The sequence below is a fragment of the Neopelma chrysocephalum genome, unplaced genomic scaffold, assembly GCF_003984885.1.
Source record: "Neopelma chrysocephalum unplaced genomic scaffold, ASM398488v2 Primary Assembly neopelma1_124, whole genome shotgun sequence".
Taxonomy (NCBI): domain Eukaryota; kingdom Metazoa; phylum Chordata; class Aves; order Passeriformes; family Pipridae; genus Neopelma; species Neopelma chrysocephalum.
Window position 1 is genome coordinate 681164 of NW_020897786.1, and position 24193 is coordinate 705356.

At 51.5% G+C, this 24193-nt stretch overlaps 2 protein-coding genes across 8 annotated transcripts in view; one reads left to right on the forward strand and one right to left on the reverse strand.

Annotated features, from left to right (window-relative positions):
* The first annotated feature begins 2067 nt into the window (after window positions 1–2067).
* Window positions 2068–5700, forward strand: NR2E3 (nuclear receptor subfamily 2 group E member 3). Its single transcript, XM_027698022.1, has 8 exons — window positions 2068–2125; window positions 3141–3291; window positions 4085–4188; window positions 4278–4532; window positions 4619–4800; window positions 5026–5257; window positions 5334–5439; window positions 5515–5700. Exons 1-8 carry the CDS (start codon window positions 2068–2070, stop codon window positions 5645–5647), a joined length of 1221 nt encoding a protein of 406 aa, XP_027553823.1. The 3' UTR covers window positions 5648–5700.
* A 2945-nt stretch (window positions 5701–8645) lies between these two features.
* MYO9A (myosin IXA) overlaps window positions 8646–24193 on the reverse strand; it is a 168893-nt gene continuing 153345 nt past the window's right edge. For 5 of the 7 annotated variants that reach the window (XM_027698007.1, XM_027698010.1, XM_027698012.1 and 2 more), the window contains 16 exons: window positions 23813–23970; window positions 23212–23435; window positions 22831–22947; window positions 22177–22365; window positions 21214–21261; window positions 20430–20541; window positions 19546–19607; window positions 17520–17712; window positions 16882–17010; window positions 16459–16564; window positions 15931–16062; window positions 14663–14786; window positions 13810–13863; window positions 11587–11789; window positions 11279–11421; window positions 10388–10869 (listed from right to left, as the gene is read on the reverse strand). In XM_027698007.1, coding sequence (XP_027553808.1) covers window positions 10388–10869; window positions 11279–11421; window positions 11587–11789; window positions 13810–13863; window positions 14663–14786; window positions 15931–16062; window positions 16459–16564; window positions 16882–17010; window positions 17520–17712; window positions 19546–19607; window positions 20430–20541; window positions 21214–21261; window positions 22177–22365; window positions 22831–22947; window positions 23212–23435; window positions 23813–23970 — 2476 coding nt within the window. Of the gene's footprint in view, window positions 10870–11278; window positions 11422–11586; window positions 11790–13809; window positions 13864–14662; window positions 14787–15930; window positions 16063–16458; window positions 16565–16881; window positions 17011–17519; window positions 17713–19545; window positions 19608–20429; window positions 20542–21213; window positions 21262–22176; window positions 22366–22830; window positions 22948–23211; window positions 23436–23812; window positions 23971–24193 lie in introns of all 7 variants that reach the window. The other 2 variants (XM_027698006.1, XM_027698009.1) reach the window with 2 other exon arrangements.

Here is a 24193-nt window from a genome sequence, read left to right on the forward strand (position 1 = left end):
GATTGGCTGGCAGCAGATGGTTGGCCCTGCTAATCCCCCTCCCAAATCCCTGCTCCGGAGCTGGCTTTTACCCGACGGCAAGGAGGGGACGGGCAAATTAGCCGACTCAGCATGTATCGCCACGCTGGTCACCGCCCGGCGTCCCCTGTCACCAGGTCCCCGTGTCACCCATGGGTGGACTGGCACCCCGGGGTGCAGGTCCTCCTGGTATCCCCAGATCGGGCACTGGGAGATGTTTCACCCACGGGCAGGGGGTCTGGAGGCCCCAGAGGGCCAGGCAGGGCAGGTGACAGCTTGCTCCCGCCGCATTAGCCCAGCGTCATAATTCTGCCGCAGGAGGAGGGCGGCCGTGCCGCAGATGGCGGCGGTCAGAGATCTGGGTCAGGGCGGGCGCTGCGGGGTGGGACAGGGCACCCCGGGGGGATGGGGGTCCCAGGGGTGCAGGGGGGCTGGAGGCTGTGGTGTAGGCAGGTATGGAGTCATAGTGAAGGCAGGGACAGAGCCATGGAGGCGGCAAGGATGGAGCTGTCGTGCAGGCAAGGATGGAACCGTGATGAAAGCAGAGATGGAGCCACGGTGAAGGCAGGGATAGAGCTGTGATGAAGGCAGGGATTGAGCTGTGGTGAAGGCAGGGATGGAGCCAACGTGAAGGCAAAGATGGAACCCTGGTGAAGGCAGGATGATGGAGCTGTGGTGGTGGCAAGGATGGAGCTCTGGTGAAGGCAGGAATGGAGCTGTGGTGAAGGCAGAGGTCAAGCTGTGATGCAGGCAGGGATGGAGTTTTGGTGCAGGCAGGGATGGAGCCATATGTGGGCAGGAAGGACAGTGGAGCCATGTACAGGCAGGAAGGGTGATGGAATGATGCTGCACATGGGAACATGGAACAATGGTGCAGGCAAGGTTGATGGAGTTGCGGTGCAGTGAGGAATGCTGCAGGCAGGGGGATGCAGGAATGCTGCAGGCAGGGGGAAAGAAAGGAGGTTGGAAGCAGGATGACGGAGCCGGGGTGCAGGCAGGGGGATGCAGGAATGCTGCAGGCAGCGGGGATGGAGCCGCACAGCAGTCAGGGATGCCTGAGGGGTGACCCCCAGCCCCCGATCCACTGGTGTCACCACCACCAGCCCTCAACAGGGACCTGTTGCCAGTGCCTGTCTCCTGAGACACCTCCACGGCAGCCACACCTCTGAGACCCCCAAGGGAGGGACACAGGGGGCCAGAACACCCGTCCTCAGCCTGGCCCATCGCTGGGGACAGCCCGGGCCGGGTGACAGTGGCCACCCGCCACCCCCCTGAGCTGGGCAGGAGGGGGTTTAGCGGCTAAAGCCCTCAAATCCCAAATTGTGCTGCCCTGTCACCGCGAGGGTTTAGCGGTGGTTGCGTAACCCCGGGGGCCACCTGGCCCCTACCCGCTGCGGTGTCAGCAGCCTTAACACCCCCGAGGCCCCCTCCCGCCCCCCGGCAGGGGAAGCTGAGGCACAGAGGGACCCCCACCGAGCATGCCCCCTCCCCTTGCCATCAGGGCCGGTAATTAATTACTTGGGGGCAGGGAAATTACCCCCCTTAATTACCACTTTTCGTTATTCCCCTCTAACCGCCTTAGTGAAGGGCTTATGTGCTTATAGAAACCGGTGGGTCCCAAGGGGGGGGACACACAGATGGGGGGTCCCCACCCCGGTCCCCATCTCCCACCTCTGCCGCAATCTCAGCCTCGCGGTGCTGGGGGGGTGGACACGCGGTGACAGGGTAACACCCCCACGGTGGCCCGCGGCGGCGCGGGGGGGGTGGCTTGGGTGTCGCGGGGTTTAGGGTTACAGGGCTGGGGCTCAGCACCTTTTTAATTCTTCATCGCGTGGCTGATTGATCCCCCCCGCCCCGCGCAGACACTAAAGATTAAGAGGGTGACAAAGAGGCGGCTGCTTACACAGCGCCCGCCTAAGCCGCCTTGAAGAGAGCAAGGCAAGAGCCCCGCTGCCCGCAGAGCTGCCCGAGCACCCACCGCCTCGCCAGACCCACCGCGCTGGATCCAGAGGGACAGGACAGGGAGAGGTCGGGAACGCCGGGTCGGGGATGGCTGCGTCCCCGGCGGGGTCGGTGGTGAGCGCCGGGCTGGACGAGAGCCCCACGGGTAAGAGGTAGAACGTTCTGCTGGAGCAGGGGCGACACGGCGGGACCGCGGGCACCGGGGGGGAACTTTGAGATGGCTGGGCCCCTGTTGTGGTCGTTCTGGGAGTCCTCTTCATGGTTCTCCTCTGGGATAATTGGGGTCCCCATTGTGATCCAGCTCCAAGATGCCTGGGGTCTCCAGCATGGCCACCTGGATGCCTTCGGTCCATCTCACATATACCTGGGGGTCCCTATCATGGTCCATCTCCAAGACACTCAGTGTCCCCATCATGGTTCTTCTCTGGGATGTTTGGGTTCTCCATCGTCATCCTCCAGAGTGGCTGGGGTTCTCATCATGATGCTCCTCCTGGGTGCTCAGGGTCCCCATCAGGGTCCTTTGGAATGTCTCGGGTCCTCAGCTATCACACTTCTCCAAGACGGTGAGGGTCCCCATCGTGGTCCTTCTCTAGGCTGGGATGCCTGCAGTTCCCAACCCTCTCTATGATGTCCATGGCCCTCATCATATTCCTTCTCCAGGATCCCTGGGGTCCCCAGTTATGCCCCTTCTCCAGGATGCCTGCAGTTCCCAGCCACAACCCTTTCCTGGATCCCCTTGAACACCAGCCCTTCTCCAGGGTCTCCACTGTCTCCTGCTGTGACCCTTCTCTGGGATGCCCCATGTCCCCAGAGGTGTCCCTTCTGCAGGACACCTCCCATCCCTGATTGCAACCCTTCTCTGGGATGCTCAGAGTCCCCTCACTGGCATGCTTGGAGTCCCCATCCTTAGGGACACCCTCTTATCCCTTTTTGTTTTTTTAAAAGTCACATGAGAGCACATCTCACATCACCCTGGGTGCTGGGGTGTGGAAAGATGCAGACCCCTGTGCAGAGTCCCCATCCATGTCCCTGGGCTGGACCGGTGGTGATGGGAGCCACCCCATTGCCAGGGTGCTGGGAGGCAGTAGGGACTGGTGGGAGGGACAAGGGACATCGGGAAGTCTGGAGTCACTCCGAGCATGCCGGCTCTGCTCCCGCAGGGCTGAGCCCGGCCCCGGGCAAGGCGCTGAGCCCGGTGCTGCTGTGCAAAGTGTGCGGGGACACCAGCAGTGGGAAGCACTACGGCATCTACGCCTGCAACGGCTGCAGCGGCTTCTTCAAGCGCAGCGTCCGCAGGAAGCTCATCTACAGGTGGGAATGGGGGCAGGGGTCCCCATGGGGCAGGGAATGGGGGCATGGGCAGCCAGGGGAGCAGGAACCAGGGGGACATGAACCCAGTGGGGCAGAGACCCTGGGGATGGACACCGTGGGGGAAAGGATGCCCAGCAGGGCAGGGACCCAGAGGGGCAGGGATGCAGAGGATGGACAGTGGGGCAGGAATGGTGGGGACAGGCAACCAGCAGTGTAGGGGCACCCAGCAGAGCAAGGGCCCCAGGGAATGGGCAACCAGTGGGACGGGGACCAGCTGGACATGAACCCACTAGGATAGGGAGTCAGGGGATGGGGTACCCAGCAGGGAAGGGACGCAGGGAGATGGACACCCAGTGGGACAGGGACTTCAGAGATAGGAACCCAGTGGGGTAAGATCCCACAGTATGAACACCCAGCAGGGCAGGGACCCCAGGACATGGGCAATGGGCAGGGACCCAGGGGGACTTGAACCCAAGCAGGGCAGGAACCAGGGGAGAGGCAAACAGTGGGGGAGACACCAGATGGGGGCTGTCTGGGGTATCCTCATGGGTCCAGGACACACATCAAGGCAGGGTATGCACTGGGACAGGGCACCCACTGGGGACAGGACACCTGTTGGGGACAGGGTACCCACCGTGGTGGGGCACTGGTTGGAGTAAACCCATGGCGGGTGGGACAAGACACCCAACAGGGACAAAGCACCCCCAGGACATGGCACCCATGGAGGCAGAACCCTCCGTGGGGACAGGGGGCCACTGCAGGGGCTGTAGCCAGGTGCCACCTCTCCCCATAGGTGCCAGGCGGGGACGGGGCTGTGCCCAGTGGACAAGGCACACCGCAACCAGTGCCAGGCCTGCCGGCTCAAGAAGTGCCTGCAGGCTGGCATGAACAAGGACGGTGAGATGGGGGACACACACACACACACGGTGACGGATGGCAGGGGGTGGCAGCGAGTGGCCAGTGCTGATGTCACCTTTCCCCTGCAGCCGTGCAGAATGAGCGCCAGCCCCGTAGCACGGCCCAGGTCCGGCTGGACAGCATTGAGCTGGATGCTGAGCTGCCCCCAGAGCACGTGGCCACCACACGTGAGGTGCCCCCTTCGCCCTGTCCCGCTCCTCGTGGTCCTGGTGCCACTGTCACTGTCACTCCGGGTCCCCGGGCACCCACACCACCTACCAACCATCGCTTCATGGCCAGCCTGATGACAGCCGAGACCTGTGCCAAGCTGGAGCCCGAGGATGGTGGGTGGCTGCCAGTGGGGAGGGGATGGGTGGGGGTGTTGTCTCCATGATGTGGTGACCACCAGTGTCCCCTTCCATCCCTGTAGCTGATGAGACGGTGGATGTGACGGGCAGTGAGCCGGAGCGGGCGACTGGCGAGTACCAGGTGGCCCCGTACCCGGCAGCCAGCCCCGAGAACATCTACGAGACCTCTGCACGGCTCCTCTTCATGGCTGTGAAGTGGGCCAAGAACCTGCCCGTCTTCTCCAACCTGCCCTTCCGTGACCAGGTGGGGTTGGGGGATCCCCATGGGGAACTGGGGATCCCCCTATGGGGCAACAGGGACCCCAAAATATGTAGGCAGCCAGTGGGCTGTGGATGGCTGGAGCATCTCCACAACATTCTTGGGGCACCCCCACAGAAGATGCTCTTCAGCCCAACCAACTGTGGTGACTGGAGGTGCTGGAGGCCTTGGGGGTTACAGTGGTTTTGGGGCTCTCCCTACTCTCGCCAGGTGATCCTGCTGGAGGAAGCATGGAGCGAGCTGTTCCTGCTCTGTGCCATCCAGTGGTCCATGCCCTTGGAGAGCTGCCCGCTGCTGGCTGTCCCTGAGCCGGCCCCTGGGAAGCTGCTGCCGGCTGCCCTGGACGTCCGGGCGCTGCAGGAGACCCTCGGCCGCTTCAAGGCACTGGCTGTCGACCCCACCGAGTTTGCCTGCATGAAGGCCGTGGTGCTCTTCAAACCAGGTGAGGGCACCCACCACCACCTGCCACTGGCCGTCCCCCTGTCCCCACCCCACCCCATCACCCCCTGTCCCTGCAGAGACCCGTGGCCTGAAGGACCCCGAGCAGGTGGAGAACCTGCAGGACCAGTCGCAGGTGATGCTGGGCCAGCACAACCGTTCCCACTATCCCGGGCAACCTGTCAGGTACCGCTGTCCCCAGGTCCCCACAGGTGACACCAGGGGAGGGACACCCACCCATGGCCACCACTCTGTCCCCAGGTTCGGGAAGCTGCTGCTGCTCCTCCCGGCGCTGCGCTTTATCTCCTCAGAGCGTGTGGAGCTGCTCTTCTTCCGCCGGACCATTGGCAACACCCCCATGGAGAAGCTGCTGTGTGACATGTTCAAGAACTGACATTCCCACCCCGCTGTCACCTGGCTTGTTTATCCCCTTGCACTGGCACCCTCTCACCCTCGATCTCCTCACCCTGGGGTGTGAAGGGGCCCATGGTCCCATCTCCAGGGAGGTGGCCAGGACTGTGGGATGCCTCCAGCAGCTGGGAGGTGGGACCAGCTTCACTGGTGGCAGGGAAATGTCCCCGAGTGCCCAACGCACCGGGAGCACCTCCCAGGGGCGGGGGCTCGATGGTGCCACTGTCCCAAATGCTAGAGGAACCCAGGCAAGGCACCCCTGGCACCATGGGAACCCACTGCCACCTGAGGGGGTCACTGGCCTGGGGGACACTCACCCAGGGATGAAGCCAACCTGGGGGTGACAACAGCCAGAGGTGACACTGTCCAGGGGTGATACCAGCCTGGGGGTGACACAGGACCAAAGGTGGTGCCAACGAGGAGGTGACACAAGACCGGTGCCACTGGCCAGGGATGATGGCAGCCTAGAGGTGACACTGGCCACAGGGGTGATGGACATCCTGGGCGTGACCCCAGCCTGGGGGTGACAAGGGCTGGGGATGATGGACATCCTGGGGTTGATACAAGACCAGGGGTGACACTGGCTGGGGGTGACACCAAACCAGCGTGATCCCAGTCCGGAGGTGACGCTGTCCAGGGGTCACCCAGCCCAGGGTGATGCCAGCCCAGGGGTGACACTGGCCAGGGGTGATGGACACCCTGGGGGTGACCCCAGCCCTGGGGTGACCCTGGCCCACAGGTGACCCCAGCCTGGGGGTGACACTGGTCGGGGGGTGATGCCATCCTGGGGTGCAGGGCCCTCCTGCCACCACGTCACTCCTCGCCGTGTCCCGGGGGGCTCCCGCTTATGTCCCCCCCATTTTCTACTTGGAATAAAGAGGATCTTTGCAGCCACACTCCCATGACACTGATTTAGGGTCCCCCTAGACAGGGGGACAGCGGGGGGAGCACCAGCTGAATGGAAATAACCTGAACAGAAATCAATAAAAATCAATAATCTCAATATAAACACGTTGTAAATAAATTATCTGAATAGGAATAAGCTAAATATATATAAAATTGATATAAATAATGTGATTTAAATGATGGGAATTGAATAATCAGAATATAAATTAGATTATAGAAGTAATGTGAAGAGAAATGAAACTAAATAATCTGAAATAATTTGAATAGCAAGAAATTGAAAATAAACTATCTGAATATAAATAAATATAAGTAATCTGACTGGATAAAACCAGAATTAAATACAAATAATTAATAATCAGTAATAATTAAGCAGAATTAACAGAAATAAACTGAATAGAAAGAAAATGAAACTAATCTGAGATAATCTGAGAAGGAATAAATTGAAAATAAACTATTGGAATATAAATGAGATAAATCTAAATAATCTGATTGGAAATAATCTGAATTAAATAATGTCAATAGAAATAAAATGAAATAATCTGAATACAGATCAACTGGAAATAAATTATCTGAATATAAATTAAATATAAATAATCTGATTAAATTAATAGGTATAGAAATAATCTGTATAGAAATAAATAATGTGAATATCAAACAAGAGAAATAGAAATCCTCTGACCATAAATAATCTGAATGTGAATAATCAGCATTAAATAATCCCATGGGAATGGGATTACCCCCAGGCCCAGCCCCTCATTCCAGCTCTTCCCTCCCTGCGAGGTCAGAGGATCAGGAAAATCCACAAACTGCCCTTCATACACCCCCCGGGCTGATGGAAGGAGGAACTCTCCACCCCCTAATCCCCCCAACCCCCTGGAATTTTGGGACAGCGTCCATGTCCCACTGGGAATTCTTCACCTTTAGAGAACGACACTTTTATTTCTCTGGTTTTGTCCTTTTTTTACACGATTCCGAGCGCGGGCGACACGGGATCATAAATCCTCTGACAATACAGACTTTGTTTAATTTACAGAATTATAAATTACTTAGAAAACATCCCATGAAAAATAACAATAATTCCCCCTCGCAGCCCCTTCTCCTTTCCAGTGTCAGCACATTCCCCTCTGGAAAAGCCCTTCGGGCCCCAAATCCATCCAAAGGAACAGTGGGAGATCCCGGAAATGGACACCCTGGAACATCCCATTATCCCTCCAGTCCTGCTCAGCTCCTGCCAGGATTTTATATATATATATATATATATATATGTATATATGTATATAGTTCTTTTATTTCTATCTTTCTTTTTCTCTATATAACTACAAATACATTATATATATAAAGAAAAACATTTTCTATATATTCTATATATAACCCATACATTTCTCTATATAAAGAAATATATTTTCTCTCTATATTCCATACATTTATATATATATATAAAGAAAGAGAGAGAAAATATATATTCTTTATATATATATATTTCCTTTATATATTTCTTTTTAGAGAAATACACTCTTTAGCTAAAGAAATATATAAATACATATGAAGAAACATATATAAACATATGTTAAACATATAGCATGTTTAAATTACATAACATATATTAAGTATGTTTCTACATATAAAAGAACTACATTCAAATATATATAAAGTAATAAATATTCTTTATATATAGCACACTTTTCTTTTATATATACTTCTTTATATATAGAAATATATAAAATATATACATAAGGAACTGCATACCTAATTTCCCTTATATACTTCTTTATATATATATATTAACATATAAACATATATACATAAAGAAATATATATTCTTTATATATAGTATATATCTCATATATTTCTTTATATATAAATATGGATTATATATAAAAGAAATAGAAAATACAAAGTATTTAATCTTTATATATCTTCCTTTGTGTATTTTTTAATTGTACAGAGAATAATTCCTCTTTTGTAGGTATATTTTGTTTATATATAGGATATATATTGTTATAGAGGTTCTTTATATATATAATATATTCTTTCTAATATATTTTCCTTATATATAAATTATATATAATGGAAGTATATGTATAACTCAAAAGAAATATAGATACATATATACATACATATATATATATTTACCCAAGGCAGATCTGCCTTCCCTGCTCTCATCCCACTGGGATGAGAAACCTGTGGATGAGCTGGAGCCTCCCAGGGATCTCTTAGAAGGCAATTCCAGGGTTTTTAGCTCCAGAGGCTCCCAAATGGCTGGTTTGGCCCCGAGCACTTGGATTCTCTGGCTCATTCCAGCTCCCGGTGAGTTTGGGGCGGCTCTCCAGGAGCCTTCATTGTTGTGGGCACATCCACCTTCCCAGCACATCCGGGTTGGGCCCCAAATCCCCCATTTCCCCCCTCTAGGGCTGGGAAAATCTCGTTTTCCCCCTTGGATGGGGAATGATTGAGTTGGTGTTGCTGCACTCCCGGGATGCGGCGCTGAGGCGGATGCTGCTCCCGCGGCCCTGCATCTGTCCCTTCCCCCAGTGGAAAACAAAGAAACATAAAATTAAAACGAAAGTGGAATTTCAAATATCAAATAAAAACCAACCCCAATAAATAAACCATCCCTGGAAAGAAACGGCCCTTTGGGCAGGGGGGAGAGGGACCAAGGGCTCGGCTGAGCCCAGAGATGCCGGGAAAAGACCAAATACTCCGGAAAACTCCATTTTTTGCTCTTTTCCCAATTTTTATGGTGTTTTGGGAAAGATGTGATGCTCAGCCCACCTGGAAGGACGGATCCAGCCTTAATTAATCTAATTAGCGCTTCAGGGCTCCTCATTTTGCCTTTCCAGAGGTCTTCCAGTACCCGGAGCTTCTCCAGGTGCCACCAAGGGTGACAATGATGACACAAGGGAGGGATTAAGAGCCGAGTCGTTAGTTAGCGTCATTAATTAGTCCTATGATGGGCTAATTACACCTCCAGGGATTTCTTGCTGACAACAAAACTCACTGTTTTATTGAGTGATAGTTGGTGACACCAGCGGTGACACCAAGGACGGCTCAGCCCATTGCTTCCCTCCTCCCCGGCCCAAAAATAATAATAATAATTAAAAAAAAAAAAAGAAAAAAAAGAAAAAAAGTTCTGTCTGGGGAAAAATATAAAAAAAAAATAAAAAATATATATATTTACACTCAACTCCAGGAACCGGCATATAAACAAATATCGCTTCAAGTAGTCCTCGAGTATTATTATTATTATTATTAATTATTATTATTATTAATTTTTAATACTGATGGTCGCCAAAAAAAAAAAAAAAAGAGGAGGAAAGGTGGTTAGGTCACGTTAAAAAATCAAAACCCGAAGGAAAACGGTGATTTTTGGCAGATTTTAACGCTTTTCCATGCGCTCGGCGTTGGCGTGGATGAGGTGGTGAAAGCACAGAGGGCTTGGCTGCAGCGGAGCCAGCGCTGGCTCAGGATGATCCCGTGGGATTTTTAGGCTTGGCTTTCTCCTACCCATGGGATTTTTAGGCTTGGTTTTCTCCTACCGACAGGTGACTCGGCACGAGGGTTTGGCAGCGCGATGCTCCGAGCCGCGGGTGCTCCGAGGGGAAGGGCGCAGGAGCCGGCCAGTGCCCCTCCATCCCCATCCACCCCCCCGCGCCCAAAGGTCTCAACTCCCCAAACCATTAAGGCCACTGTTAAACCATCCCCCCCCCCGGGCCTTTTTACTTAAGAATTCATCCTCCTGGCGTTAACGAGGAAGCTGTGGGAGCGCTGCCGATGGGGAGGAAGCCCTGGCACGTGACGCGGCCCTGGGTGAAGCATCTCAGACCATGAACTCGTTGCTCCCCAGGAGGACGAGGGGTTGGGTAGCGGCGCAATCGGCCTCGGGATTCCTCTTGCGTCCCCCCGTCGTCCCCCCATCTGGGGGCTCTTTGGTTTTGGGGGGGGAAGTTTTCACGCTCTTCAGTTTCTGTTTGCCTTTCTCTGGGTTGAACGTCCCACGGGTGGTGAACTGAGGCCGGTCCTCGGGGTAACGGAGGGGTCCCGCCGAGCCCTCGGGGCTCGCCCGGCTCTCAGGGGGCTCTCCATGTCCCCCTGCTCGGTAGAAAGGCGATTTGGAGTACATCTGGAAGCGCTTCCGGGGCAGGTGGGGCAGGCAGGAGGTGGACGACTGGGAGGAGGAGGAGGAGGAGATGGAGGCATCGGCCTGGTCCGCGGGGTCCAGCCGCATCCTGGGGTGCCTTCGCAGCCGGCTCGGCCCCTCGGCCTTGGCGGGGCGCAGGGAGATAAGTGCTACACTTCTCTCTGGAGGGGCAGAAGGACCATGGGAGGATTAACACCCTGAGACCACCCAGCATCTCAGTGCTGCTCCCCGGGGACACGTGCCATGGAGCCAGGGCAACGTTCCCAGCATCTCACTGGAGGCAGCATCACCAGCACTGGAGGAGTGGTCACCTCCCCACCAAACCCTGGCTGCCATCACCCAACTCCTCAGGGCCATGTGGTTACCTCCTCTCTGCACCCATTTAAACTGTGGGCTTTAAATGAACTAAAAATCCCCAAATAACCTTTCCCAAAGTGACAGAAAAATATGAGAAACCTGAATGGGTGGAAGATGTCCCTGCCCATAGCAGGGGAGTGAAACAAGATGACCTCTGATGGCCCCTTCCAACCCAAACCATTCCATGATAAACCCAAGGACACGTGGATTTACCCGAGCGATCGGAGATGGCTCCTTCGGAGTCAAAGTTCAGATTTTCGGAGCTGTCGGCGGTGCCGATGGAGGCTTCGGACTCGAGGGTTTCATCGTCGGAGGCGCGGGGCTCCAGTGCCAGCATCTCGAATGTCAGCTCCTCCCTGCCAAAACCAACCCAGTCCCACTGAGCCAATGGGACCAAAAAGGTGGGGAGGAGAAGAAAGGGGTGCAGGGCAAGAGATCACGGAGGGGTGGAGCCCTCCAGTCATGATGCCAAGCAACATCCATAGGCTGGGGACATGGCTTGAACCCTTGGTCGGACTCACTTTTCCTTCTGCAGGTTCTCGATCTGCTCGGTCAGCACCTTCTCCTCCTGCTGCATGGCCACTTGCTGCTGCTCTGTCACCTCCATCTCCATGGCCTCCTCGCTGCTCATGGTCTCCTCGGGGACATCCGTCACCGAGGGCAAGCGCCCAGTGACAGGAGATGCTGGGCTGGGGTAGGCGCCGCGCCGCACACGTCCTTTGCCCTGAAGAGAGACACCAGTGTCACCACCACCAGCCAAGGTGATCTGGCAAACACTCAGGTGCCAACCACACTGCTCTCTCAAGGAGCAAAGAAGACGGCCCCGGCCATCAGTACTCAGTGTGCCGCCGGTGGACACACCCCAGACCCTCCAAGACCTCTCTTCAGCCTGGGAGAGGTACCAGGACTCAACACGTTAGAGGGGTTGAGGATGGAGGTGGTGAGGATGGTGGTGGTGAGGACGACACTGACAGACCAAGTGCAACTTGGACTTCTGAGCAAGCCCAGCCGGTGGCAGGGTGAGTTCCCACAAAGCCCACAGACCATGCAAGGGGAATGTTGATAGTGGTTGTGTTGGTTTTGGGTGGGAGCATCATCACCAAGGCTTTGATTTCAGGGCACCTGGCTCCTGCTTTATCTTTTGATCAAGTCTCATATCCTTCCCTCATCCACCCTCGGTATTTCCTGAGCATCACAAGGGTCTCCACTGACCCCTTCAGCAAACAGAAACTCAGAATCATGTTGTCCATGCTCTGATCTCATGTACAGGAGATCCAGAAACCAGGACCACCTCTAGTGCTCTGTTATAAGGCAATAAATCCAGATTTTTGGGCCCATGGTTAAATGGGATATTTAATGAAGATCTGAAGAACCACCTGATTTTTTTAATATAAGGACTCAAACGGGGGTAGTACATATGGAGGGATATTATATATGCAGCTGATTTAATCTTCTGAGGACCAGCTCTACAGATCTGCTCCAAAGAGCAGAAGAAAAAGGTGGATTTTTGGAGATGAGGGACACAACAGATACTAAACAGCTTTTACTTGAACTGTTATCATGACCAGACATCTCATCTTCTAAATTCCAGATCCTGAAGTGACTAGGACCTTGGAGATGTCCATGACTTCCTGCCCTCCCTTGACAACCATCACCCAGGATGAACCTGCACCTCCTTGGGTTCGTTGCAAGACAACTTTCCTCCTCTGCATTTGCAGCATGCCCGGCTCTTCCTGATAACCCACGTGCCCAGAGCAGGTTTTCAGGATAAAGGAGCCTCCCTTTTTTCCTTTCCATTTTACCCCTTTCATCTTTTGATGCCACATCTCAGAGATCCTTCTCTGTCAGCAAAGCCTCTCCCGCGCCCTGGTGTTCCTCTGACGACACCTTTCACGTGGGCTCCTGAGCTGAGGCACAGCTCCCTGAATCCTATTAGCCAAAACTCCCGAGATCCCAAAGATCCCACTGGCTCATGGACTTAAGCCCCTGTGAAATGCTGTGCTCAGCATTAGGGGAGCAGAGCTCGAGTTTTGCTCTTCTCCGTCTCCTGACCCTTGCAGATGATGAAGGATGGGGGGGAAGCATCATGGGCTGAGCCTGGTAGGGAGGGAAACAGCTCCACCAGCATTCCCAAAATCCTGCAGGTACTCTTCTCACCCATCGTGGTCTCACTGGGAACTCAAAGTCAAACTGGGATGGAGTTGGGGAATACAGGGGTTGCTGGACCACTCTCAATTCAAACCTGGGTTTCCTGACCTTGTGTTCAGGGTGGTGGTGCTCCTCCTCCAAGTAGGTGGAGGAGACCTTTGGATGCCTCGTGCTCTCTGAGACATCTGAGCTGGGGGTTTTGTCCCCCATCTCCAGAAACAGCAGCACTGTGAAAGCAACGTGATGCTGAAACGCATCCTGAGTGAGGAGAAATTGGGGTAGGAAGGGAAGGGATGAATCAAGCAAAGTAAAAAAGAGGGAAGCACAGGATGGAAAAAGAAAATAGAAAATAAAGCAAGGAGGAAAGGAAGAGGGGTGGGAAGTGTTTTTCCGAGGAGCTGTGTGCAGGGATGGCCGAGCGTGGCTGTCCCCAACTCCTGCGCCTGGGGCACCTGCGGGAGAAACAGAGGCCCTGAGGAGCAGCACCCGTCCGGGGCCCGGGCGGCAACATCATGGACAATGGCCAGTGGGACAGAGCTGGAATGAGCGGCGGTGACACACACGGAGGGACGCGGGCGCGCTGCAGTCATACATACCGGGATTGAACTGCGGGTTATGCTCATAAATCTAACTGCAATTAGTACAGGCTTCTGCATTCGAGAGGAGATGAAAAGGAAAGCAGAAGGTTAGAGTGCACATGCCGTCGCCCCTTCCAAAAACCCGCTTTGCTCCTTTTTCAGGTTTTTTTTCTTTTGTCCACCGGGGTGAGCGGGGTGGCTCTGCAGCACCAGCTCCACAACCTCGGGCAGACCCTGCTTGGATTCCATCCCCAAACAGCAGAAGCAAAGTGTCCCTGAGGATCACAGTGGGAAGGCCCAAGCAGAGGGGCTGCTCGATGCTCAGCCCAAGCGTGGGGTGCCAGCGCCGCGCTGACTCCGTCCCTCTCCCACAGCCCAACTAGCCAAGCTCAGCGTGCATCTGCAGGCCCCTCGGGAAGCATGGAAGCTCAATGAGATGGGTTCGAGGCTCCCAAAAAGGCAGTGCAGGAGCAGGGGCAGCCTTTGGGAAGCTCCTTTTGGGTTCAGATAATGCAACTAAGCACGAAAAATGATGGGCCAAGTCTCCCATGGGGCCACATCGAGCCAGTGGATGAAAGGCTTGACTGAACTCAGGACCAAACAAGCTCAAATGAAGGTGGAAACGTTGATCAGGAACATCTGAGCTGGAGCGACCCCGTCTCCATGGACTGCTCCCACCTCCTTGTGCTTTGGTATGACTCCCTGCAAAGGTGAGGAGCCACCACGGGGCTGAGGGTCCCTGTGCTGGGGGAGATGGTGTGGGAGGTTGCGAGGGGTTTGGGAGGCTGGGATAAGCAGGAGAAGATAAGGTAGAGTGGCTTCAGGGGCAAGGAAAGGACAGGAGGGGACCGAGAGGGCTTTGGCATCTCACCATGGATCTGCGGATCAAGGAGAGGCGGCTCTTGGCCTTGTTCTCTGCAAACTCCAGGCTGTTGATGTCCTTGAGACGAGCCTTGTATTTGTTCATCTGCTCGATGACGATCAATTCTACACAACTAAGGGGGGAAAACACCCAAAAGAAGACAAAATGGGAGGAGGAAGTGATGTGATCTGAGCTGCCTTGTCTTGTCCTTCAACAGGATTTCTTTGTAGCTTCTCCCTTAGACTTTTGGCTCCAGCACATCCTCTCATTTTAGTACAAGGAAAGGATTACTGAAGATCTGCTGTCATGGAAAAGCAGAGGGAGAAAGCTCCAGCTGGAAGCCAGAGGGCAGTGGAAATTCCCCTATAAAGATTGATAACAGACTACAGATGGATTGAGGAACATAGACCATAGAAATTAAAAATCACCGGGGATCCCACCAGAGAAATTTCCCCCCTTGGAGGGAGAATAAGGGAATACACACCTGGAGAAGACAGTTCGCTTGCAGTGATGCTGCAGCAGTGATGCTGTTCAGCTGAGCCAACTTTAATGCTGTCAGGAGAGTGTTTGGGGAAAAAAAAGATCCTTTCCTCATAATAAAATGAGAGGATGTGCTGGAGCTAAAGCCTAAGGGAGGAGCTACAACAAAATCCTGTTGAAGGCCAAGTGCTCCTGCCAGCTGGGTCTCCAAGCACGTTCTGGTCTTCAACAATTTTAATACTTCCTGAAGGTAAAATCACCCCTTTCGGAAGCCTGGCCCTTTACTGGAGGGTTTACACTATTTTAATTGACTCCAGTATCTATTTTTAAATCTATTTAGTATGAGCCAAACTGAATTTGGGAAAGTGTTTCGCTTTTTCTCTGTAAAACCTTCGCAATTATGGCAAACGCCACAAATAAATAAGTTTATTAATATTAATATTGCTGCAGACCAAACAACTCACCCCCTCCGATAAAAAAGCCAAAATTAAGTCAGAACCAAGACCTTCTTGCCAAAAAATTAACTATAAAACCACATCAGCACAAGCTCCACCTTTTCCTGCCGAGATGTGCTGGGCAGGAGAGCAGAAGTTGACCTGCTCTTGGGGATCCTTCATCACTTAAAAATCCCCATTTAACAACCTCTTGGGGATTGAGAGGATTTGAAATATCTTTGTGAAGATGCATTTTCTACGTTTTTATCATTTCCATGCTAAAGCTGGCACTTTTTGAGCCATTTGACCACCCTAAGGGCTACCAAGTTGTGAGTAGTGGATCATCCAGCACCGTGTTCTTACGTGGTGGTTTTGCTGATGTCCTGGACGCTCTGCAGTGGGTCCGTCGTGTCAGGGCAGCGCAGGATACAGGGAGCAAAGACAATGGCCAAGGCATTGGCTGACATGCGGTTGGTCTCTTCTTGGAGGGCAATCCTAAAAAAAACAGGGATTAAGAGAGAAGTCAGAGATGAAGACGCCTCCACAGCACCTCTTCCACACGGTCATGGAGGAACAGAGATGACATTTCTACGGTGCAGTCTTGCTTTGCTCTGCTTGATGGAGAAACCCAAACCTCAAGATGTCTCGGGTGGTTCCAAGGCAGGCAAACAACCCAAAAACTTGCGGTGAGAGGCCTACAGTGGTGGGAGGCACAAGGGACTTGTAGGAACCAGGAGCTCATCAATAGACAGCCATCACTTGGAAAAACAGCTCCTGGGCCACCTCCTGGCAGACATGATGGACCTGAAAGCTCCTCTCTGTCTCCTGCCCACCTGCTTTCGACCTCATCTATTCCCTCTCCTTGCCTAAAGCTGCCCAGGCCCAACGTACCTCACCAGGTGGAAGATGAGACGCTCCAAGGTGCTGAGGTGGGTGCGGGAGAGCTGGTCAATGACTGAGTACACCCCCCGCACTGTCTCCTTCCTCTCCTGGAGGCCTGTGGAGAAAGCACCACCATTTAGGGGCAGCTTCTACTTCCTCCTCTTATTTAGAACGATACTTCTTAATGCTTATTTAATTTTACTACTCAAAAGATAGAACTTTTGGGGCTGAAATATGCTGAAATGTGATTTGATGTGAAAGCCACCAGAGTTGAGACCAAAATTGAGACCAAATAACCAGAAATCAGACTTTGAAACCAGGTAAATACAATTTGTTAAAACCAGCCGGTTTGGGCCCAATGAGTAAATAAAAAGTTGGACACTGAAAGTGGCCCCCCGCCCAGGGAAGAGGATGATGAAGGAGGTTCCTCACCCATTGCCCGCAGAAACTCCTCATAGAGCTCGAAGGTCATGAGAGGGTTGGGCAGGTCTCGGAGCCACTGCTTGAACACGCTGGCGATGACGTGGATGTTGTAGTCGTCTAAATTCACATTATCAATGTCTGGGTTTGGCAGCAGGTGGAGGGAAAAGTCACAAACCAAGAGGCAACGATTAATATGAATCATTAGTGAAGCCAAGGGGTTGGACAAGGTGGCCTTTAAAGGGCCCTTCCTACCCAAATCATTCCATGATAAGCTCCTCCACGATAGAAAGTGCACACGTAACACCCCAAAACCACACTGTGTTTAACAGCAAGAAATCCAGCACCTCATTTCAGCTCCATGTGGTAAAATTGGAGAGAAATGCATTTTCCAGGGCGAATAATGTCAGGTGGGACCAGGATTTCTTTCCTGGTTGGCATTGATAGCTATGGTGTAAGTAAGGTAGAATTTTCCCTCAACTAGAATGACTTTTTTTCATAGATTGCACCCAAAGAAGCACGAGTTGGTGACTTGAGTTTTGGTTGTGTGATGTGAAAGCATCCCTTGCATAGCCTGCAGTCCTTCCTTCCATCCAACCTTGCTGCTGCAGAGACTCTCCTCCCCAGGAGGTTCTTCCCCCTCCTTTTACCTGTATCGAGGCCTTGCCGCAGCTCCTTGATCTTGTTGGTGGAGCCTGACTTCCTGTAGATGCCCTCTGTGTACAGCCCGTGCATCTCGATGTAGTTGATGAGCTTCTCCACCAGCAGCGGCACCGCCCGCTCCTCGCTGGTCAGGCGCGAGAGCTCCACCCCGAACTGCCGGGGAGAGAGCTCGGGGTCGTACTGCACAGGGAAAGGACAAAAAGGGGTTAAATCCTTCTAGGATTGGTGCAGTGCTCGGATCCAGCTGCTGTCCAGACTCCTTCAGCTGATCCAGGCAACCTGTGCGCTGGAGGACAGGACAGGACACAGGTCTTGCAGTGCTAAACTGGTCTCTGGACATGCACCTGAAGTCAAAAAAGTTTGGGTTTTCTTTCTTTAACCAGCCCACTGTGGTTATATCCTCAGGCTGGCAGAGCCAACACAGCTGGGCATGGTTCTCCTCCACCTCCTGCCCCTCTGGCACCATCTCCAGGGATGATTTCACCCCTCAGAGATGATGCACGAAGCAGAACAGGTAAATCTAAATCTTGGTTTCTCAGATCAACTCACAGCATTGACAATTACAAAATATCTGTGAACAAACAAGATGCCAAAATAGGAGCCAAAAGAACCCATCTCCATCTGTCAGGAAGGACTCTTTCTGCTGGCTGCAAACACTCACCAGAGACTTGATACCTGGCAAATTCAAATGTGAATAAAGTCCTTCTGCATGGGAGATTCTGGGTGGGAAAAGAAGACCCAATACAACATTGACACAAATTCTCAGCCCTGGCAAAGGGAAGGTAAGGTGCAAGCCAGTCATTGGCAAAATGGTGGTGGCCATGACCCAGGTCCCAGCTCCCCTGACAATCACTCCTGCATTTTTATCTTTCCCACTCGATGCCATCCTTTCATCTGTCCTGTCAACCTCATGAGAAGATGTGTGGAAGGTCCCCATACTGTTTCATTCTTTCTTATAATTGATGGTTTGGGGCTCCCCATTGCTGAAAACAACCCTAAAAACATAATCTGCCAAGCACAGAGAAACTGGAACCTTCCTAGATAAGAACTTCCAGCTGCCCAAGTTGGAGACATGGTGAACTCTCTTCCATGGGTGCAGCACAAAAACTTCCTTGTGCAGAGAAACCCCAAGAAAGGAGAAGGCTCCAAGAATCTCTGGGCTCCTCTGAAAAAAATTCTCATTGAAATTCCCAGATTTTAGAGCAGAAACTCATCAGAGGTGTTCCCAGCTCTTGCAGAAATACTCCAGAAAGGGAAACAGTCTGGCAAAAATACTCTATGTATTCAAAATACAAATATATTCATACATATATATATATCTTCAATGTATATATTCAGATTATTTCTTGGGAAAAATGTACTCCTGCAGCTTTCTGGGGGATGTATATTATGGAGGTTGTTCTCCTCCAAGAAGCCTCCCAGGGAGCTGACAAAGCCTTGTACACATTATTCTCCTGCCTCTGTTGTCCTTTTTGGAACAAAATAAGTGATTGAAAAGAAAACCCACCAAATCTTGATGATTCATCATTAGCCAGGGCAACCTGCTGCGTTCATTCCCTGTTCTCCATACCCTTGAATCTGGGAAACAATATTTAATTCCCTCTAAGGGGGACAGGGAGTGGCTCAGGCCAGTTTGGGGACTGTGCCATGACCTGAGCAGGGACCAGCAGGGTGAAGGACAACCTGTGTTTCCTAGATTAACCCTCCTTTTCCAAATCCCTAAAAGCTATAAAATGAGGCAAATTCCTATTATTCAGTGTGGTTCCAAGGCAGGGAACAACACTGTAACGTCTCCTGCATGACTGGGCAGATCTACAGTGACTCATCACTGCGTAATTCCCAAAATACATCCAAACACTGCTTGGAGAGACCTCTGGAGACCTCTGGTCTGAGCTCCTGCTCAAAGGAGGGTTATTGCCACCGTTAGATCCAAGTTCTGTGCCCCCAATGATTTTTATACAAACTTGGGATCACCATCTGGAAGGTATTTAGTGAAAGAAAAGAGACTTTTACCTTTTTGGAGCACTTGGTCGTGGTTTTAAGACAGCACTTCTTGTGACAAGCATATTTACACACTGCAAGGGAGAAAAGGGGTATTTAATCATCCCAAAAGTTGCAGAAGTGGAAAAATATGAATTCACATGGATGAAGTAGCTCTTCTCAGGACAAGCAGATCAAAAGCACATTGAATTTGCAGTTTCCAGGGGCCAAGTCTATCTTAGATCCACTCAAACTAAAATAATGAAGCTTTAAAATCAAAGGCCCCATATTTAAATCCCTGAAACATTAAACCCCTCCCTGACAGATCCACCTGGAAGATAATCCATGAGTCACTCTGAGGTATTAGACATGGATGCCCCCAAAGAGGCTGGAAATAGCACCTGATCTGTGTTCTTCCTGCACTGGGCCTGAACCACCCTAAGGTTGATGCTGCCAACCCAGTCACAGAAAGGTTAGAAAAACCAAAGCAGTGGATCAACCTTTCCTGTTGTCTCTCCTCCATTTTCCTGCTCTCCCCAAAAAGTCATGTGCCCAGAAGTCAAACAGGAGAAGCCAAAGGGGTTTGCCATGGTCAGGATCCCCACAGGCATCCTGAGGACCCATTTCCATATCTGACTCTCCCATCCTTCTGACTGCGACACTTAAATAAGGTTTGACCTTATGGGGTGACCACACGACCTGATGGGGTAAGATGTGTAACACAAAGCACAAAATTAACTGTGCCATGAAGGACTGCTGGGACAGACTCATAAGTTGGCTTCAGAAACCCTTAAGAACTGTCCCAAAAGCACTTCAGATGGGAAAAAACCCCAAATTAATTGAGAGTGGGGTTGCAAAACCCAAAACTCATCCCTGTGATACAAGCACATGAGAAGGATCAAAGAGGGGGTGCTTACATTTACAAACAGAAGCCCTGTCCATGATCCAGATCAAGGAGGAACAATATTCACAGTATGTGGGGATGCTGTACTGAGTCGCCTTGAAAATGTGACCATTGTGCTCTTCCACCTGCGAGGACAAAGGTTGGGTGGTGAGAAAAGGAGCTGGATGCTCAGTCTGCTGCAAAATGGGGAGGTGGACACAGTCAGCTCTCCAACTTTGAGCTGGTATTTGCTTTTATTTGCTATTTTTTATTCCTTTTCAGCCCAATACCCCACAGACAACCCAAGCCAACATCCAGCCTGTGTGGGAACTGAACCCTCATGGAAGCAGGTTGGAAAGTGTTTGACTGAGGGTGGCTGGTCAACTTCTCCATGTTAAGAAGGTCTTCTATGAATCCATGGCCCATTTTTTTGGCTCTGCCCCTGTATCCTTCCCAGCACTATCATATCCTTTAGGAGAACAGGAGCTGCAATGTCCTCCATTCATGATATTAGAGATGCAAAACACACTATAAATTTATGCAGAAACCCAGAGCAACACTTTGTTTCGCTCTCAGCTCTTCCGTAATAATCCTTGACATGACATTTATGTCTTGGCTGATGTGGGACATGTTTTCAGAGAAACAACCCACATCCATCCTTGATCAAGCAAACCAAATGCACCTCATTCATCTTTCCAGTACATCCTTTCATGGCTGATGTTCAGATCTCACCACTGGACGTGCCATGAGAAGGTCTTGTCATTCTGGTCCTAAGGACATTCATTTTTTAATGCACAGGCACAAAGGGGTCAACTCACCACATCCGCTTCCTTTTTCCTTCTCTTTTTCCGTTCCGTTTTTGGCACCTGGTACAAGAAAGAGATTTAAGTGTATTTAGGGGCAATTTCCCTAGGGAAAGAGGGCTCATATCCAACAGTGCTTGGAGTCCCACCCTCCAGTGCACCTGCAGCCCCAGGAGAGTCACTCTAGAAAACTCTTGTACGGGTCACCCCATTTTTGGAATTTTCCTGAACAACTGTCCCCATCTTCAGCTCAGAGCCGAGTGCAGCTGCTGCTCCAGCTCTGTATCCAGCAGCAGTGACTTAAAGCTCTCCTGTAAGAGACCCAAGGAGAACATAATGCCCAGATTGCTTTGAAGAAAAGCTGCCTGGAGAGGAGCCTGGAGAGGACTCAGAGCAGAAGGGCCAGAAGATGGGATATTTGTACAATAAACACCACCTCCCAAGCCTGGCCTGAGATCCTGTGGGTGTCCTTACAGATGATACAGAGCAGAAAGGGAGGAGACCAGGCCTGTGAAATACTGCAAGCTCTGACTGCTCTGAAAACTGCACCTAAACTTGAGCTCAGCCATTGCCCACGTCCTCTTCTCCTGCAACACAACCCATGGTGACACGTGTGGTCACTTGGGACGTGGTCAGGAGACCAGGGAAGCTTTATCTCTTTTACTGTCCCTCAGAGGTTGAACTAAACCCCCTAAACTAAAGAAGTACCAGAAGTACCGTCCACTGCTGGTTGGAACTTTGCCCCGGAGACAACATCTACACGTTGGCACTGCCAAGGCCCAGCTCAGCCCAGATGTGAACTGGGCTTTGCTGAGCCCAGTGACACATAACCAATGAATCACTCAATGCTGGCTTCCACTGTCCAGCTCACCTTAAGGTAGAGAAGAAAACAGGGGTTCCCACGTGCCTACAGAGAGCACAATCCCATGGAAAGACAGTTCCCAAATCTTCAAGGGACTTAAAAAAAGCGCTGAGTACCTTCCCTGCAGTGTAATCCAGGGGTTTGTGCTCCATCATATATTCATCCAGGAAGACTTTGAAGGTATTGACCCAGACTTTAACTGGAGACTCACTCCAGTCCCTCTGCTCAAGCCTCATGGTCTTCTCCAGAATCTGCTCAAATAAGGCGTAGAGGTCCTTGTAGCGGATGCTTTTCCCATCGTCCATCTTTTAAGGAAACAGAAGCAAAAAAAAAAGTGATTTTTATACAGCCCAGATTTTCATGGAGCCTTTTCTGCTCTGGACAATTATTTCAGCCTCACTGACTTCCAGCTGCTTGGGGAAAGCCCAAGTATGATTAAGAGAATGAAAAAAGGATCAGACATCTCCACCACTCACAAAGGGAACACAGTTTCCAGGCACTTTGGGTGGCAAATTGGAGTTTATTGACTTTCTGTCATTTCCCCTTTGACTGGGAGCAAAGTTGTAACAAGGTTCAGGAATCTACACTCAATGTACCCTGAGAGCTGGCTAAGGAGGGAGAGTTATGCAGGACTGAAAACAGAGGAAGCACATCCATCCTTTAGGATAAGCAGACCAGGAATGGAAGGCTTGGCAACAATCTGTACCACCAGGAGGACCAAGAGCACCCCGTTTTTCCTGCAAGTTCTCACTCGCCATCCAGTCACTTACTGCCAGTGCTGAGGAGTAAAAGCTGAAGATGTTCTGTCGAAATTCCTTCAGTGCTTTCTTGAACACGACATCCACCAGTGTGTCCTTCTTGCTGTCCTCGTTGTCCAGTTCATTCATCTGGGAAAACAAAGGGGTTTGTGCACCCACATCCCTTTTGCTGCAGCAGAGCTCCGTGTGAGGTGAAGCAGCACCAATGAGCAGCTGCTCCACCACGATGTTAATCACGACTACAAGGTGGTTTCTCCTGCGTGCAAACCAGAAACTTCTCCCAAGCACCCTTAGATAAATTATTAGCACTGTTACAGCTGCCCCCTGGATAATATGGCCTTTCTTGCCTCTCTCTGCTCTTGGAGCTCTGTGCTGGTGTGGGACAGGAGTTACCTTTTTCAGGAGGAACTCATCCATGCTCTTCAGGTCGCTGGCACTGGTTATGATCTGCAGGGAGTCGTTCTGCCACTGCACAGGCTCCAGGGCCACGTTGCTGATCTTGACGCTGCGCTTGCGTTTCACTTTGGGAGAGGGTTCCTTGTTCTCCTTAAACTCCCGCCGGTAGATCCCGGACAGCTCCGGACTCCGCGGGGGGGTCAGGTGGTGCGGACCCAACTCTACAGGTGATAAATGAAAAACAGGGAAAGAAAGAGATTGAGGAGCAGATGAAAAATAATTGTGCCACTAAACCAGAGAGATGGGCATTGGAATAAACCTGTGGAGGAGAACAGCCCTGGGTGGTACTCGCAGGAAGATTAAATGTCACTTCTCCTTTGGTTATTTCCTCCCTCCAGAGAGGAAACATCTGTCCATGTCCAGGTGGTGGGCAGGAGGATTAGTGACATGGAATTCCTTGAGATCTGTTATGGATCCCACCCTCTAACCTACTTGCCATCCATGAATTGAGACGTGAACCAGCATGGCCATTTCCCAATTTCCCAACCCAGCTTCCCTGCTCCTTCCAACACTGGCACTGTGTTCTGCCCCCACTTACCTTCTCCAAGCTGCAAGCCAGGAAACACCTCCCTGCCAGGGCCTTCCTGCTCCGCATACAGCTCCAGCAGCTCCGACTGGGTAGCGAGCTTCTCCCGGGGGGTCTTCTTTTCCCCCTGCTTTCCCTTCACCCAGAACCTCATCTTGGCTCGCTGGGGCCTGCAAATAAGTCATGGAAAGAGGAACTGCCTTAACTAGGAAAATGTCCTTCTACCCAAAACAACCCCAATCTCCTGGACCTTCCTAGTGTTTGAGGAGGAATTAAATCCATACAACTTCTACCAGGGAAAGCTGGCTACTTGTCCTTAGCAAAGGCAAGAAACTTCAGTGTCATGTGTGCAACTGGGTGGTTTGGGATGGGACATCTGGCCCATGTCACTGA

Coding starts and splice junctions, on each gene's coding strand:
- NR2E3 (XM_027698022.1), top strand. CDS start 2,068: ATGGCTGCGTCCCCGGCGGGGTCGGTGGTGAGCGCCGGGCTGGACGAG. Junction 4,801..5,025: donor ACCTGCCCTTCCGTGACCAG/GTGGGGTTGGGG, acceptor TACTCTCGCCAG/GTGATCCTGCTGGAGGAAGC. Junction 5,258..5,333: donor CGTGGTGCTCTTCAAACCAG/GTGAGGGCACCC, acceptor CTGTCCCTGCAG/AGACCCGTGGCCTGAAGGAC.